Source organism: Cavia porcellus, unplaced genomic scaffold, assembly GCF_034190915.1.
Source record: "Cavia porcellus strain 051 isolate PalLab524CR breed Dunkin Hartley unplaced genomic scaffold, mCavPor4.1 scaffold_9, whole genome shotgun sequence".
In the NCBI taxonomy this organism is placed as follows: Eukaryota; Metazoa; Chordata; class Mammalia; order Rodentia; family Caviidae; genus Cavia; species Cavia porcellus.
In genome coordinates, this window is record NW_026947492.1 from 9133489 (window position 1) to 9151123 (window position 17635).

The 17635-nt window shown below is 42.7% G+C and overlaps 1 protein-coding gene across 3 annotated transcripts in view; it reads right to left on the minus strand.

Annotated features, from left to right (window-relative positions):
- Sik3 (SIK family kinase 3) overlaps positions 1-17635 on the minus strand; it is a 250370-nt gene that overhangs the window by 33901 nt on the left and 198834 nt on the right. For all 3 annotated transcript variants that reach the window (XM_063255817.1, XM_063255818.1, XM_063255816.1), the window contains exons 5-6: positions 15090-15214; positions 14477-14600 (exon numbers count right to left, since the gene is read on the minus strand). In XM_063255817.1, coding sequence (XP_063111887.1) covers positions 14477-14600; positions 15090-15214 — 249 coding nt within the window. The remainder of the gene's footprint in view (positions 1-14476; positions 14601-15089; positions 15215-17635) is intronic.

Genomic DNA, 17635 nt, shown 5'->3' on the forward strand with positions numbered 1-17635 from the left:
GAATATTTGTTGAATACTCAAACAAGACTGTATTTGTGAAAATACTTTTTATATCATTTAATTTTTACAACAACCCTCAAATATGAAAACTAAACCTGACTATGAAAAGGTAATGTACACAGCACAGAGTGGTAACGGCATGCGTTGGTGGTGTACGCCTGTAAATCCCAGCACTCGGGAGGCTGAGGCCAGAGGATGGTTTGGAGTTTGAGACAGCACAGACTACAAAATGAGCTCAAGGCCAGCCTGAACCACATACTGAGACCCGGTTTCAAAAAGACAAAAAAAAGAAAGAAAAGTAATAACAAAAGCTGGGATTTCCAAGTTATGTGCCTACCCTGTAACGAATCTTCAGGTGGACATAAATTCTGTTTGATCTATTTTTCCAGGGCAAATTCAGCCCTGCAATTTCTGCAGCATTTGTAAACCCCACCCTGTATCTTTTATTAGAAGTAACACTAACAGTAATTAAAGTGAATGACTCTTAAATTTTAATGAAATTAAATTTTATAGAAAGTAAAATAAAGTCCTTAAATCAAAATGATATATCAGGTAGCAACTTGTTCTTTTGTTTCTTTGGTTGGTTGGGGGTTTTTTGTTGTTTTATTTTGTTTTTGTTTTAAGATACGATCTTGCTCTGTAATTCAGGCTGGCCTTATACTCACTATGTAGCCCAGACCAGCGACCTTTCTGTCTCAGCCTCCCAAGTGCTGGGAATACAGGTGTATATTACCACATCTGGCCAATTTGTCCTTGCAGTATAAATAAAAAAATATTGCAATGCAGTGTAGATTCAAAAAGAATACAGTTCCTCCATCCCTTCCTATGAAAGTGTAAATATCATCTACAACATCATGCTTTACTAAAATTGTATTTCAAGAGTAGCAAAGCTGAATTCCACAACTGTAGGGTCACTGACATATATGTCTACTGCGTGCAATTACTTAGGAGAAGGTTGGTTAAGAGCCTGGTAAAGGGCCAGGCTGCTCCACAGGTTCCCAGTCACTGTCAGCCAAGGCCTGCAGAGGGCACTCATCTGTTTTCCTTTGGCCTCCACACACACAGTAGTGAGCAAAATCAGATGACCAAGGCCAGGCAAAGCTCAGGTACAAGTTGCTTTAAAGCAGATTTTTTTTTCAAGGCAATGTCCTTCAACAACAACAAAAAGCGAATATCCACACAACATTGCCTTTAGTACTAATTAAAAGATGGATTTAGCACAATTACCATTATGTGGCCTCAGATACCCTGAAAAGAAATCTCAAGAAAAATTCATACAAGAAATTATACAAAAACCCATGCATAACATTTTCTGAGTAAGGAGCCAAAGAAGCTTGCCACAGGTGCCTGATTAGGAACTCCTAGGTACAGTGTCAGTGCCTCAAGGAAAGAGCTTTCATTCTGTCTGCCCTATATACTCTCCAACTTGCAAAGAAACAGAAAGCTAACACTTTTCGTCTGTTGAACAGACGGCAAGATGTGACAAAACGCAGAATGCTAGAGTGGCATCATCAATCCATACTTTCTCAGTGTCATACAGTTCATGAAATTACATGAAAATGAGATTGAAACCCACCACTCTCTGTAAAATACAGAAAGAGGCTGAAAACGAAGGGAAGACATGACCTTGAATCTAACAGCACAGTGAATCCCGGGATAGTCACTTCAAAAGAGGGGAAGGCGGACAGGACCGCAGATCAAAGAGTACAAAATGTCACTTTTCAGATGCCAAGGACTTTATTCTAATGCCTAAAGTGGCCCCACCACTTGTTCCATCTCGAAGGGCAGCACTCTGATGCTGAGTGAGACTGAAGGACTCTGGCAACACAGGAAAATACCACTCTGCCTGAATGCCAGAGAAGCAGCTCCCTGTGGAGCTGCCCTCATCTGCTCTGAGTAAGACGCCAAGTGGTCTCCGCAGTGAAACCATCGTGGGCCGTGCAACCCGATATACCAAGAGAATGCTAACCAGGGGATGCGCGGCAGCATGGCCCTGCCTGCTGCGAGGACAGGCACTTGGGAGGACCCTGAGGAGAGTGGGCTTCTGTGTGGGCAGGGGCCTAACGCGGCAACCAGGGCTGCTAGTATGATTCCACCTAAAAAGGGAACTTCTTTTTCTCTGTTTTGTCTTTGACAACTTTTTTTAAAGGGCTTGATGGGGAAAAGCATCGATGATGAGACTGGAGATTAACAACCAACTTCAAATTCACCAGAGATAGTTTCATAGGAGCTCTGCCTCCAGTGTCCAGTGTAGAGGAAGAAATGAAACAAGATTTCCCCAGTGAAAATTTGAAACATGCCACCTGCAGACACGGGGAAGGCCAGGCTGCCTTGGCAAAAAAGTGTGGTCCAGAAAGGGGTGCTGAGTGCCTTGCAAGCACCTCAAGTTTTACAAAGAACACAAAGCTGAATTGTACTATACTGTCTAAGAGTCTGAATTTAGAATAATTAGGAAGATCCAGGCTCAGTGTGGGGAAAAAAAATCTTTCTAATTAGCTGCTGACTTGATGAGAGCCCTAAGAGTCGAAGAAGGGGCCACTTAGGGAAGGAAGAGGGCGCAGGCCAGGAGGCAAGGCCACACTGGAGCATTCCAGGTTTATTCATCTGATAGGTCATTGTTCTAAGGAAGACTTCACTTGGAAAAGAAGTCCAGAAACAACTGCACAGAATGGACTCTTTGGTCCCTGCCCCTTAACTGCAAAGCCACATAACTGTGACAAGGGAATGGCTTGTCCCATGAGGTAGTAAACTGTTTGTGACTAGAAATGTTTAGTCCCAGGCTGACATGTGAGATGACATTAGAAGAGCCCCTAGTCTTGGCAGGAGGAAGTCTTGAAGCCCTTCAAGGAGGGCAACTGTGTTTTCCTAGTGCCTGACAAGGAAGGGCCCTCACAAAATGACACTTTAAATAAACAGTGAAACGAGATGACTGCTACAATCTTTTCTAACAACTTAGTATCCACAACAGAATAGGCATTTTCCACACTGTAAGCTAAAATAACCAGAAAATTAACATTTCACTTAAGGCTTAGATGTGGCGCTCTATGAGGTCAAAAAACTAGATGACTTTCAAGGACACCCCAGCCAGCTTCTTGTCACATGCAAGAGGTACTTTAACCAAAGATTTTTTTCTGAAGCTATACAAAGCAGTCTAAGCCAGCCCAGCACATTATCACCTGGGGAAAAGTTTGCATATGAGCATAACTCTAGGGGCAAGGTAATAACACCACAAGTCAGAGCAGTTCCTTAAGGTCAGCCTCCTTTACAAGCCACCCCATCAGCATTTGAGTAAAGAAAAGAGTAAGAAACAAAACAGGGATGGAGGGAATGAGACATGATACAGTAACTCATTAAAAACATTTATGTTTTTGCTCTTTATTTAGAGGTTCTCATTAAGAGAAGGCATGCATTATTTAAGCTCATGTGTCTGGTTTATTTCCTTGACATGGTCTCAAGGTGGATCCATTTTCCCACCAATGATTCAGGCTTGTCCTCCTTAATGGCACAGTAGTATTCACTGTGTCTAAATACCACATTTTCTTTATTCATTCTTAGGAAATAGGAAAACAGATTTGCAAAAGATAAAGAGACCAAGAGGGAGATGGGGATGAGAAAGAATTAAGATGTGTTATGTGCATGTACCAACTTTCCACAAGGAATGTAATCATTATGTACTATAAATGTATATCAAAAAATTAAAATTTAATGAAAGTATTATTTAATGAGTTACTAAAGTTTACTTGGCACATGATATGCAGAATGCTAAACTTTTAAATTTAACCATTTACTTTACATACCTACTCCTATTACTATCATTACTGTTTTGCAGATAAAAAAATTGAAAACCTGCAAAGAAACCTAACGAGATGAAGCTGGGCTCAGCACTATGTGCCTGATGTCCCAGCAGCAGAGAAGCTGAGGCTGGAAACGTGCTGTGCGTCCAAGGCCAGCCTGGGATGCATAGCGAGAGCCCGTCTCTGAAAACTGAAACAAGTAAGTAGAAACCTGACCAGATAAATTTTCGTCAGTCCTACTGCAGAGTTCTTAATCTAAATGATCATCTAATCTGTCATCCTCACGGAGTCACCCACAAACTGAGGACAAACGGTAACACTGGGGTGGAGCTCTGGGAGGCAGCGGGAAAATACCCCGGGGAGGTGTGCACAGAGGATGACAGGCTGGGTGGAAAGCGAGGGGAGGACGGAAAGCACATCTGCAGGGAGGAGGGTCACCCTACTAATACTTCCACACATGGCGTAGAAAAGCGGACTCGGTTGGCACACTCCAGCGACTAAAAGGTGATGAAGACTATGGTGGACTGCTAACAGGCACCCTGATCAAGGGTGGGCAGAAATTCAGGGCCTGGACCGTCAGAATCTTCAGGTTGATCTCTGACAGAAGAAAAGCCAGTTACCCATCAGATCTTCACCTGATACCCAAGTGCAGACATGGCAAAGCAGCCACTGTCAGCTCTGGGTAGAGGACTGGTCTCAAAGAAACTGTGTCAAGATTCTTCCAGGTCACAGAAAGCTGCTTTGAATTGGTGGAAACACAAGGCATCTGTGTGCCAACAGGCATGAGAAGGATGAACAAAACAGGATGAGCCGGGAAACAAGACCACCTAGAGGTGCCCGCGAGAAGGAGGTGTACGGGCCAGTTCCTCATGCACCCTGTACAGTCACACCAGCCAGGTTCAAAGGCCATTCCAAACACTCCGCCTAGCTCTTTATTTCCAATTATTTTAACACACTTCGTAGTGACGCTTACTTCTTAGAAAGGAACTGCTTCTAAAGTGATTATACTTTCAAAAAGGGCTCTGTTTTTCTAAACTGAAAAATCTAAAAAGGGGGCTGGGATTCAGCTCAGCAGCATAAGCGCCTGTCTAGCAAGTGCAAGATCGTGAGTTCATCCTGGGTGGTAAAAAAAAAAAAAAAAAAAAAAATCCAAAAAGATGCTGGCGACCACAAATTCACAGTGGTCCCCAACAAAAAACAAATAATTTGTTGGCTATTAACTGTCTAACACATCTGTTTCAATGGAAAATGAGAAGCTTTATAAAAATAAAATCTTAATGTTAAATGGCACTAAACTGTTAAGCATTTCCGAACAAGGATACTAGCAATGCACTGCCCGTTTGTTGCTCCCTCTGTCCAGCTCAGGCAGGGTACAGGGACGATTTGAGACTCTCACAGCAGACAAACGGAACACTGCTGACAAACAGCCTGCTGACAGTCTCGGGATGGAGCCGCGTGCGGTTTGGTAAGAGTCCATCGCCTCACTTTATATGCTCTGAACTTACAAATGTTTGTAACTCTGAGTCCCCCTTAATGCTGTTTACCTTTTCCAAAAAGAAAAACCACAGACAAAATAAAATGTTTTTGGCTTTTCTTCATGAAAAAAAAACAAAGTATGTCATAATATCCCATCTTTTCGCAATCATGGGTAGAACAGTGCATCCATTTTGCAAAGTTATGATCCTCACAGAAATTATTTAAATTACTTTTAAATTTAGTTTTTAAATGCTGTCAAGACTACAGAGAAAAAGGAACACTTCTCCACTCTTGGTGGGAGTGTAGACTGATGCAGCCACTGTGGAAATCAATGTGGAGATTCCTCAAAAAACTGGGATTGGAAGCTCCATTCAATCCAGCTATTCCTGGGTATTTTCCCAGAAAAAATTGAAAAGGTCATGTCACAGTGATATATGTGCACCCATGTTTATAGCTGTGCAATGTGTAATAGCTAAATCCTCGAAACAATTCAAATGCCTATAGAATGGATGAAAAAGATGTCATACTTTTATACAATGGAATATTATTCAACTATAAAAAGGATGGTCTTGAGGCTTTTATAGGTAAATGGAGACAACTTGAGACCATCCTCATAAGGGAAATAAATCACTCACATTTGTAAATATCATATTGTCTCTCTAGTATAAAAAATAATAATAGAAAACTGAAATAGTAGTAAGATCCAAAATGTGTAACAGACTTTGTGATAATGAAAGGGGAAGGAAGTGCTCTGAAGGATGTAACTGTATGTATGTTTAAGTGTGGAAGATAATCGTACTATTAACTTTTTGTTAGCTTACGAAGTTTTGTTAGTTTGTCATTGTTTGATTGTCCAATTTTTATGCTTTGATTTTGTGACTTGAACAACTACTTCTAAGATAACAATATGTAATTTATCAACTATTATTTTTTGAAATTCTGTACTATTTCTACCCTTTTTGTTTTGCTTTTTTTTCCTCTAAATTAAAAAAACTTAAGTTTTTAAATACCCGCCATGCCATCTTTCAGCAAGAAGTTGGCTAGAGCTGGCTTCTCACTTCACTTGTGTGCTGAACCCTAGAAATGAATTATTAGTATGTCCAGGGAAACTCTTGTCTTTAGCAACTGCCAAGTGTAATGAAAATTCTTTTATGTAATTGCTATTTTTAGTATTTATTATTAAATTTTTTTTTTAATCTTTTTGAGACAGGGTTTCGCTATGCAGTTCAGCCTGGCCTTGACCTCACTTTGTAGCACAGGCTGGTCTGGAATTTGCAAAGATTCTCCTGCCTCAGTCTCTGGAGTGCTGGGGTAACAGGTACGTGCTACCATATCCAGCTGATAGTTACTATTTTTAAAATCTAAGCAAAGTAGACAAACAGTCTTCAAATAAGATTTCTGTGTGCATAAATACATACAGCAGATTTAACTTGCCAACTAATAGGTATACTCAGATTGCATACAAGTTACATACAATCATAAAGATATAGGGGAAGAGAGATGACCCTGCTGTGGTGGCAAAGCAGCCATCGGCGCCCACATAGGCCTACACTACCTGGGTGATGCCTTGGTGGAGCCCCAACCCGCTGCACATGCCCAGCTTCCCTGAGCAGAGGGAGTGCGTGATGTTGGCCACACAGCAGATGAATGACGCGCAGCTCACGCTGTAGTCAACGCTGTAGCAGCGGGACTACTGCGTGCATCACCTCATCCGCCTGCTCAGGTGCGAGCACGACAGCTTCCCCGACTTCCTTCCGGGCCTGCAGGCTTGAGCAGCAACCCAGGACCACAGGGAGCACCTTGGACCACGGGGAGCACCCTGGACCACAGGGAGCACCTTGGACCACGGGGAGCACCTCGACTTCGTGCCACGGTGGGAGCAGCGCAAGGCGCAGGCGGCTCAGGCCCAGGGCGAGGGCGAGGTGGCCCTGTAGTGTCCACTGCAGGCTCCAATAAAGTCCGAAAAGCGCTCCTCCCCAAAATACAGGAGGAGTTCCACTAGCATAGCTAGTTAGCATTCAGTACTTGTGAAAAATACAGGGGTTTGTTTTTGTTGCAAATAAATTGTTGTTTTATATTCCCAGGACAATAGTGCCATAAAAAATAAGTACATCAATTTAAAAAACAATTGTTACAAGAATCTGAACACCTTTATTTTATAAATTAAATTTTGATATACTATAGCCATATTTGAGAGACCAAAGTCATAACTGAAATTAGCTATTTCTTAATCGAAAATTAAAGAATTAAGTCATTTAAAATAGTAATAAAGAATAATTAAAATACAATACTAGTAATGTTTAATGCTACAGTTCATATAACCAAATAAAACATAAATTAGCTGTAAAGGAACTTCATCTGAATCAATACTGCTTGTAGTAAATTTTGACTTATAGTAAATAAGTGTTGATATTAGTCCCTCTAACACAACGGCACCAAGGAAAAACACTGTTTTCAAACCATTTGATAATAAGAGGCCCATACAGCCAGAATATTTCAGTAAAACTTCAAAGGAATATGCTAACAACAGTAACAGATCAAACAGGAAAGTGCTGAGTTGTTTTATTTTTTTAAGTTGAAAACCTTTACTCCTCTTTTTAATTCCTTAAACTTTTATTAATCACCATCTGTCCACTAGGAGAAGCAGCCTTAGGATGTATTAGGAGAGCTCTTGAGTTACATGTAAACCTCAACACCACTGTTTCTGTAGATGTGATAAGAATATCCTGGAATAAAAATGAAGTTCTTCACAACTAACTCCTGGGAGACTTCAGCGGCTGAACACAGAACCCCTAGAGACACGGGCTGGAGTGATGCGGCAGCAGGGGTGGGACTGGAATTTTAGAAAGCTTCTATTAAAAAAAAAACAAACAGCATGAAGTGGTGGTGGTGCCCGTAAGTCCAGCGCTCGGAGGCTGAGCAGGAGGGTGGCCTCAAGTTTGAGGCCAGCCTGGGCTCCACAGTGAGTTCAAGGCCAGCTTGCATTCCATAGGGAGACTGTCTCAAAAACAAGCAAGCAAGCAAGCAAACAAAAAACCTCCAGAAGTTGAGAAGTTTCTTTCAACCTGATAGCCTACCAACCTGAGATAGAATACAAAGGGAAAAAAGTGGCCTGTGTATTGATATTCATTAGAAAAATAACCAATTTCTTTAATGTCTTTTTCTTTTTCTTGGTACTGGTGATCAAACACAGAGGCTCGCACATGCTAGGCATCCATCACACCCCTGAGCCACATCCCTGCCAGCCCCTCAAAATTTCACTTTGAGTTCAGTTCTTGCTGCGATGTCTGGGCTGGCCTTGAACTTGTGATCCTCGTGTTTCAGCCTCCTGAACAGCTGAGATTATAGGTGAGCACCACAATACTCAGCCACTTCTCTCTGCTTTTCTGTACAGGGTTACCACGCCAGGAGGCATCTGTATGAAAAGACTAATAATGAAAAAGGGAGTAGCAACACTTACCCCTCGTTTTCTTTTTTTAAACTTTTTTTTTTTTTTTGGTACCGGGGATCGAACTCACGACTGTGTGCTTGCAAGGCAGGTGCTTATGCTGCTGAGCTAAATCCCCAGCCCCTATTACCCCTCGTTTTCTAACTGTCAGTAAAATCATGGGGGTGGTCAGAGGAAGCCTGCTTGGCCCTGATGTAGGTCTAGCCTCTGCTACGATATCGTCTGGCTTTCTGCATTCTGTTAACACAAAAGCATGAGAGATTTTCTCCCTCGTGGGAGAGCCTTCCGTGTGGGGGTGGGGGGGTGAGCTACCGTCATTTCTGGTCCCAGTCTCTGCAAACAAAGTGCTTTTAAGCGGAGCACGCCTATCAGGGCAGCCTTGTTTGCTTGTAAGTGGAAGCTCTTTGGCAGCAGCTGCAGGGTATGCTCTCGTCAGAGGCGCTGTGCAAGCCTGGTCCTGCATTCCCGGAGATAAAATGCTTGTGCGGTATTATGACTAATTAAGTCACAATGAAGTCTAATCAATAAGGACTCAAACATATTGTCCACAGGAGATCTCAATGCATTTGCCATCACTGCAGCTTTTCACTGTAAATTAATTTTCCTTCAGTTAAAGGCTCTCACTATGTTTGCTAGCAGGTGGTAGAGCAGAAGGATATGGCAAACGGGGCTTTCAGAAGTCTGCTGCTGATGGTTTGTTTTTTAATATTGTTCCTGAATTAACCTGGTAGTCAAAAAATTTAAATTACTAGCTTTCCTCATTGAAAGGACAAGTCAGAAAATGCGTCAGGTGACATCTGTGCCCAGGTCAGGTCTCATCTTTTGTAACAGCTCAGGAAAACAGCAAGTCTCATTCTCTATTCCTTTTCTATTTAGGCGGGGGTTTACCTAAAGAACACTCTCTGGGGTACTTGGAGAAGAATAACCCAAAAATACTGATCTGGACCAAACATCTTTTAACTAAGACACAGACACCAACTGTATGTACAGCAAAACAGCTTTTAAGAACTAGCAGTCACTTGACCAGCTGCCCATCTACGTGATAACCCAAGCAGACCCTCTCTCCCTCTCCCTCTCCTCTCTCTGTTTCTCTCTCTCACCTATTACTTCAGTGACCCAGGAGTGTCATGTAAGATTCAACAGTAATGATTCACTTTTTCATTCAAAAATTATTCACTGAAAATTTACATCCTACCAACTGCTGTTAGGTTTTATAGAAGATGTTGCTATGCAAAACAGTACTGCTATCAAGGGGCTTACATTCTGGTGGGACGATGTGAGAAAGACACGCATGTAATTATAAAACTAGGCAGTATAAAACCCTTTCCGCCTAGAATACAGCTTTCAAGCTTATACCACTGCCATTCCAAGTTGAAAGCAGATGTTTTTGGTATGTTTCAGGGCATCTATGAAGGGAAGGCATAGACCAGGCATAGACAGATCCATCCACAACATGAAGACACTGAGTCCACAAATTACCAAGAATGAAGAGAGGCTTAAAATTCCTGTAACTTTATCCATTTGAAGAACATGGCCTCCTACACAGCTGGAGCTACTCTGGAATTCAACGTGATTAGAAGCTAGAGGATAGCTCTTTTCTTCGTCTCTAAGTGCTAATTTAGGAAACTGTATCAGCACACTCAACTCCAGTCTATGACAACAGCTTGAGCAGAGAAAGCATCATGCTCCTAAGGACTTCCCTGAGGCACACTGTCTTCTGCAGGGCGGTGACAGAGACCCGACAGGCTCTTCCTCAGGTTTAACTGTGCCGGAAATAGGAGCTGAAGCAAAAAGAGGGCTCAGGGGCAGAGTCTAGACTTCCTTTGCGTGAACCTGAAACTTCATGGGACTTGACAGTTATCTAAATTGAAAAGGAGAACAAACAACCTTACGGTTTTGTTTTCTCCTATGCATACCCTTTGGACAGTGTCCACTGATGGAGCTTGGTACTCAGACCTTCGAGGTCAGGCAATGCCAAATCATGCGTGTCCCTGAGAGCTGGAGAGATCTTACTGCTAAGTGGCAATGGCCAACTTATTTCTTACCTTGGGCTATTTCTCATTTTCTATATTTCATCTTATAAAATCTTTTATTCTTACTTAGACAATTAGACTGAAATTAAAGAGTGACTATATTTAGGACAGTCATGTTGGCTTTCTCTGAGTCTTTAAGCATTCATACCAATCTATACTACATTATAAATATTAGGTCTTTCAAAACCCTTAATGTTGCAAGTTTATTTCTAAGTACTAATCACCAGGATCCAGTCTCTGAAGCCAGCTTTGGGATGGCTTGAGCTTTTTTTTCTTCCTGGCCATGCTATGAGGGGGTGGGGGCAGAGGGCAGAGAAGATCCAAGTTGCTCACAGGAAGTACTGTGGACACTGGAAAAACAGAGGAAGTGGTTTATTTATCTTGCCCCGTTCTGTAACGGTGTGGTATGGCAAAACAAACACTGAATTTGAGTACGAAGTTACTTATTATCCATGTGGATTCAAGCAAGTCAACTAATATCCTTAAACTTCAGCTTCCTAAGCTTCATCAGCAAAATGATGCTGTTACCAATTCCAGAGTACAGTTATATCGCTCAAATTAGATCAAGTATAAGAAAATAATGTGCAAACTCTAAAACCCTCAGTAAATAGTTTAAGCTAGAAAATGATATGATCAGATTTTTGTGGGTGGTCTGTTTTGTGTATTTTTATATCTGTGTCCTGGAAAGATTACTCATCCAGTGACTTGGAGAATATTCTAGAAGGGACAATTCTGGAGCCAAGAATCCATACAGCTTATTATTGTTTAGGCACGAGGATGCTAATATGGTTTACAGAGGCAGCTACGGAACTGGAGAGCTGAATCCACAGTATTTGGTACCCAATCCCTATAGTGATGGTGCAAGAGGAGGACCGGAAGCTTATTTCTGCCTGGGTCAGATGGGGAAGCCGTTTACTGTTCAGGAGATGCTCATTAACAAAGTAGAGACTAAACTGCGGTATGTGCAGACAACAGAATGCTGTTCAGAGTAACAAGGAGTGAACTAGAAAGACACAGATAAGCCTCACACAACTATTACTAAGTGAAAGAAGACAAACCTGAAACAATTGCATACTGTAAGTTTCCAATGATACAGTATTTTGGAAAAGGCAAAACTTATAGGGGCAATAAAGGGAGAAGTGATGTGGGGAGGGTGATGGGGTGCAGCCCAGAGAATGTCTGGGGCAGTTCAACTGCCCTCTGAATGATACTGCGATGACAGACACACGACACTTCATCCGTCAAAATTCACAGAACGCACAACACGAGGGACCCCTTGGAAACGGTGACTTCTGGATGATAATGCGGTCCGCTTGGGCTTGTCAGCTGGGACAAACGTGTCCCTCTGTGGAGGATGGTGACACCAGGGCAGCTGTGGGGGGTGCAGGCAGAGGGAGTGTGGAAACTCCGCACGGCCTGCTCAGTTTCGCTGGGAATCTGATCTACTCTAAAGTACGACATCTATTTACAAGGTAGTAATGATGAAGTACCAGATATTCCGGGCAGCTGTTAACATAAAGCTAAGGACAGGCAGTCAGTTAATGACAAGATCACCGTAACGCTGACCACAGCAACCTGCCGGACCTCTTTTCCGCCTCTTTCTCTGGTGCAATCAGACAGGGCTGACTGAGACTACTCCCTCGGCCGGCCCTTCCCTGCTCCTCAGCCGCACCTCTGCACCGCAGGCCTTGCTCCAGCCACTGCAGCACAGCGCCCCTGAAGAAAGCAAAGACTTCAGGGTTCCAGGGAGCACACCAGCTCCCGGTCTTCTCCCCCGACTTAGCAGCGTTCGCTACAGCCCTCCCTCCCGCTTCCTTGGGGCATTTTCTTCAATTGTTCCTGAAGACAAAAGGCTTCGTGGCTCTCCTCACCAGCTATTCTGAGCTCACTCTTCACCTTCCTTCATCTTTAAACACTGGATATGTTCTGAGCCTTAATCCTCGAACCTCTTCCCTTAATAAAAAATAATCTCATAGTATAAAATGTACTTAATCTCTGCACTAATGATTCCCAAATATACTTGCTCATAACTCCCTCCTAAATTCAACTAGTACACAGTATCTCAAATTTAATGTCTAGGGGCCAGGGGTTTAGCTCAGTGGCACAAGCACCTGATTGGCAAGCACGAGGTTGTAAATTCAATCTCTGGTACAAAAGAAAAAAAAAAAATAGATGTCTAACTGGCCCCTCAAACTTGGCTGACCGGGTGTGGTGGTGCACACCTGTAATCTTAGTGCTTGGAAGGCTGAGGAGGATTATTACTAGTTGGAGGACACCCTGGGCTACACAGTGAGTTCGAAACCATTCTGAAATACATAGTGAGACCTTATTTTAAAAAACAAAAACAAAATAAAACTTTATATGTCTAAAACACCTCCACAAAATATAAGTATTCTTCCCTAGTTATCCCATTTGAGTTAGCAATAAATCTATCTTGTGTGCTCAGGCCAAAAGCTCTGGAGTTACTTTTTTGTTTGTTTGTTAAAGGCAGGGCCTCGCTGTGTAGTGCAGGCTGGCCTTGAAGTCACTATGTAGCCTTGGCTGTGAGAACTCATAGCAATCCTCCTGCCTCTGCCTCTCAAGTGCTGACAGCATCTCTGGCAAAGCCTTTACATTTCACACACAGTAAAAACTAAAGTCTTTACACTGACTATGTAGGTCCCCCACACAAGCCCCCTTACTGTTCTAACCTCATCTCTAACCTCTGCCACCCTCTCCTCTGGAGCACACGGGCCTCCTTCCTGTCCCTCAAACACTGAAGCAGGCTCCCTCCCTGGGGTTCCTGCCCACGTGGGGCCCTTTGCACCCTGTGCTGACCAAGGCTTCGTGTGTTCAGTCTTTCCAGGGACCTCCTGCTTATCCTAAACCCTTCTCTATCTTATTTTTCTCACAGAATTTATCATTATCTGATATATCAAGTCTTCAATTCTAAGAGACTTAAATCTAGTCCATGTTTCACCGACTTATTCTGAAATGCAATTCCAGTGTGCTTATATTTTGCTGCCAAAAGTGAACATATGTTGTTCCTTAAAATAAAAGGTGATTAAGTAAAACTACACTATTTTCTGTATTGTTTCTAAAATGCTCTCTTATATGCATATAAATGGTGACAAAAACTCCAGTTTCTCAGTATCTGGTATCTTTCCAGTGTTGAACTTTTCTAAGAGCTATTTACCTTACTGCCCACTCGTTTAAAAATATTTTTTATTTGAATCTTCAGGGTAACTGTCACAGAAGTAGGAAATGAAATAGCAGCAAGACTCAGATGCAAAGCCAGCTTTCTCCTTGGTATGTAAAACCACTCTAGGATAGGGCCCAGCAAATGGAACTTGCATATTATAATGAAAAAGAGGTGCAGACACACAGGTAAAGCCGCAGTATTTACTTCACTGCTACTATGTGATAGGCTGAATGACTACATACATCACTTAATTGAATCATTATAGTAGTAACAGCCTTCACAAAACTCTCAGCCAATCTACAGATGAGGAAACTAAAGAGCACACAGATTTTGTAATGTTCAAAGCCCAGATTTAAAAACAGGTAGGGCTATCCGATGCCAAAGCCAGTATACTCTGTTCTGAATGGATCCTTCCTTGTGGAGACACCAGGACAGCAAACTGGACCTTAGAAGCTTGTAAAATGGATCGTTGAATTCCTGGGGTAACTTAGCACCCTGACTTTCCATGAACCTGATCACAGCTGCGTGCTGGTGACCCCCTTACCTGTGGACATAAAAAATGGGATGCGAAACTTTCCACTCAGCACCCGGGCCCGCAGGTTCTGCAGTGTGCTCCCGTCAAACGGCAGCGCGCCGCACACCAGCACATAGAGGACAACTCCAAGACTCTGCAGCCCAAACAAAGAGTGTGAACAATTAATCACATCAGAGGAAACAAAACGGGCTATTACAGTGTGTGTGTGTGAAGATAATGTAAGCACACATTACAATATGCAAAATTTTTCTTCTTTTTTACAAGATTAATTGGAGTATTAACAAGCCAATCACCTTTGGAATAATTAACACTTTCCTCCAGACATGAATTTGAGGCAATAACTCTAATTCTCAGTATTTATCTTTAGGGCAAGGGAAGAATCTCTGTTCTTAGTGAGTGCACAAATCCATGCTGGCCTTGAGTAATTCCTGCAGATGCAAAGGACTGGCATGAAACTCAAGGCTCAGCCATAAGGTGAGCCTAGAGGGGCAGCTGCACAAAGGACTGGAACAGAAGAACAGGTGACCACACTCTCCGCCCACGGTGCAGCGCAGGCCTCTAGAGGAAGGAGAGCACCATCTGGTGGTGGGAGGCTGAGGTGTAAGTGAAGACGGTCACTTACCCAGATGTCCACTTTGGGCCCGTCATACTCCTTTCCTTCGAAGAGCTCTGGTGCAGCATAGGGAGGACTGCCACACCAGGTCTTCAGCAGCTGCCCAGGGGTGAAGAGGTTACTGAAGCCAAAATCTAGAAGGGCAAATGGACACAACTAATGTTATCAAACCCAGCAAGTACTAGGGTCTGGTCACTACAGTAAAGGTCCCAAACCATTAGGTCTGAATGTCATGTGCAAAAAGAGAATGCTTAGCAAGTATTTAGCCAGTCACTTGAATTTAAGTAAACAGTGAAACAGACACACAGATGAGCTGGAAGGCAAACGCTACTTGGATAGCTAAAGTAAACATGGCTGATTTACGTCAGCAAGACCAATACTGTCCTCTTCATAAGCCTAGGCAAAGTGAGATGAGTGTTTTTGTTCCTTTAAGCCCCAAATTGAAATTGGATGGCTCATGCGAAGAACACATCCGCGTCAGTATAGACAAAGTGAGATTATCTTTAAGATGGCATATTCAAAACAAAGAAATACAACCTTAGTCATAAACTGAACCATGAACATTTACATTTTCACTTCAACCCTTTCCCCTCATTATTCTAAGAGGGAGTGGATGAGAGGAGAGTGAATCACGGGAATACTAGGGAAATGAGCAAGGATGGAAATTCCTGACAAATAAATACTGTAATTTTATTTCTGAGTAATTCACGTGACAGGCTGGACTCCCTGCGTCCACAGGAATCCCTTCTTTCCCTGGGCATACCACTTCCTGCAACCAGCATCCCCCAAAGCTGAGCACCTACCACTCCCTAAAACTTTTATTTCCTTTCTAGTTTGACAAGTCTCCTGTTGACAAGTACCTGCTTTTGCTGATCCTCTTCCTACAAGACCTGTTTCATCTTTTTGTGTGCATTCTAACTGTGTTATGTAGGCTACTCTTAAACTCTGCATCTAAAGTGACCCTGTCTCAGCCTCCCAAGTCCTGGGACTGCAGGTACCAGGCATGCATCACCACAGCCAGCAACACAGAAGATATTTTGACGAAAACATCTGCTGGTCTTTGCTCCGTATTTCCTCAGGGTTAACTCTTCTGGTTCCAACAGCTTTCAATATCCTGTTAAATTCCTAGAATTAACTTCTAAAATGGTATCTACTGGTGGGCAGGGGTGGGGGGACAGGCTAGAAACCCACCATCTTCTAAAATCAGATCTGTTCTTCCCTCTTCATGAATGGCACTGTATCTCTTTACTAAGACACTGGTACCATTTTTAATTCCCTTTGCCTTCTCATTTCCTATTTCAAGTTGGTAACAGCACTCTTACAGCTTCTGGGATAGAATAGGGTGTGGGAAAGCTGGCTGAAGAAGATTACAAGGTCCCAGACATGTGCAGAACAGTTCCCAAAGCCCTGCATGAGAATTCAAGCCAGGTCTTCAATAGGATCGCCGAGATGTGACCTCAGCCCGAGACATAGAATCTCAGCACCCATATGTACAAGTTCTTGTGAGTTTCTTCGAGATTTAGACATTGTAGGAGGACACACTGCCCCCATGCGGGCCTTGCTATCACAGCTTTCCATGATGGCCCACCTGTGTTTCCCGGATGACGCGTGTACTTTCATCTTTGCTCTTGCCCTTTTTTCTATTTACGTGGCCCAAGCTCTCTCTTCAGAGCCAGTTTTTCTCCTACTCTTCATTTTTGCTTTCTTGAATAAACCTTGTCACTGCTTTTTGCCCTTTCCATTCAATTCTTTGCTTAAGGCAAGAACCTGGGATCCAGTTTCAAAGGAGAGGTGAGCTATCGGGAACCCAGTAACATTTAGCTGCAAGCTGCCTCGTGAGAAACAAGCTACCCAGGAACACTTGCGCCCCGGGTCGTGAATTCATCTTCTCATCTCCAGCTCTATTCCTACCACTGCAGTTCACACTCTTCTGATCTCTGACCTACACTAATGTTGTGTTTGCTGACTGTGTCATTTAATTCCCCTCTAAGCCATCCATTCACAGCACAGTAAATGTTACACAAATTATACCTTGTTACATCCTTCCTTGAAAATATCTAGAAGCTCCCTTCTGCGTGTAGAAGTCTTACTCTCTCCACGTTGAAGTACTTCATGATCTAGGCAGCCTTCCTTTCCAACTCATCCCCAGCCAGTCTAGTATCAATAGACTATTATATCCTGTGTTTATATGCCTTTCTTATGTTATTTCCTTTCTGCGCCAAGTCTTTTCCTTTATTTTCTGCCTCTAATCACTCATTTCCAAAGATCAGTCAAGTACTACTTCCTTTATGAAGCTTTCACTGATTTCCAGCAAAAAGTACCATTTCAATGGCTTCCTCTTCTGTGTTTCTAAATCTCTTTGTTTACACCTCTACATTCCAATTACCGTACCTTACTTGCATTATACCAAGAGCTAATGAATGGAACAGACACAGACAGTTTTATTTATTTTAGCTTCCTTACTGTGGTTTGAATATATAGCAGAAACTCAAGAAAGGGTCACAAAATTAACCTGCAATAAAATCACTGAGCCAGCCCTCTCACAGAATCTGGCT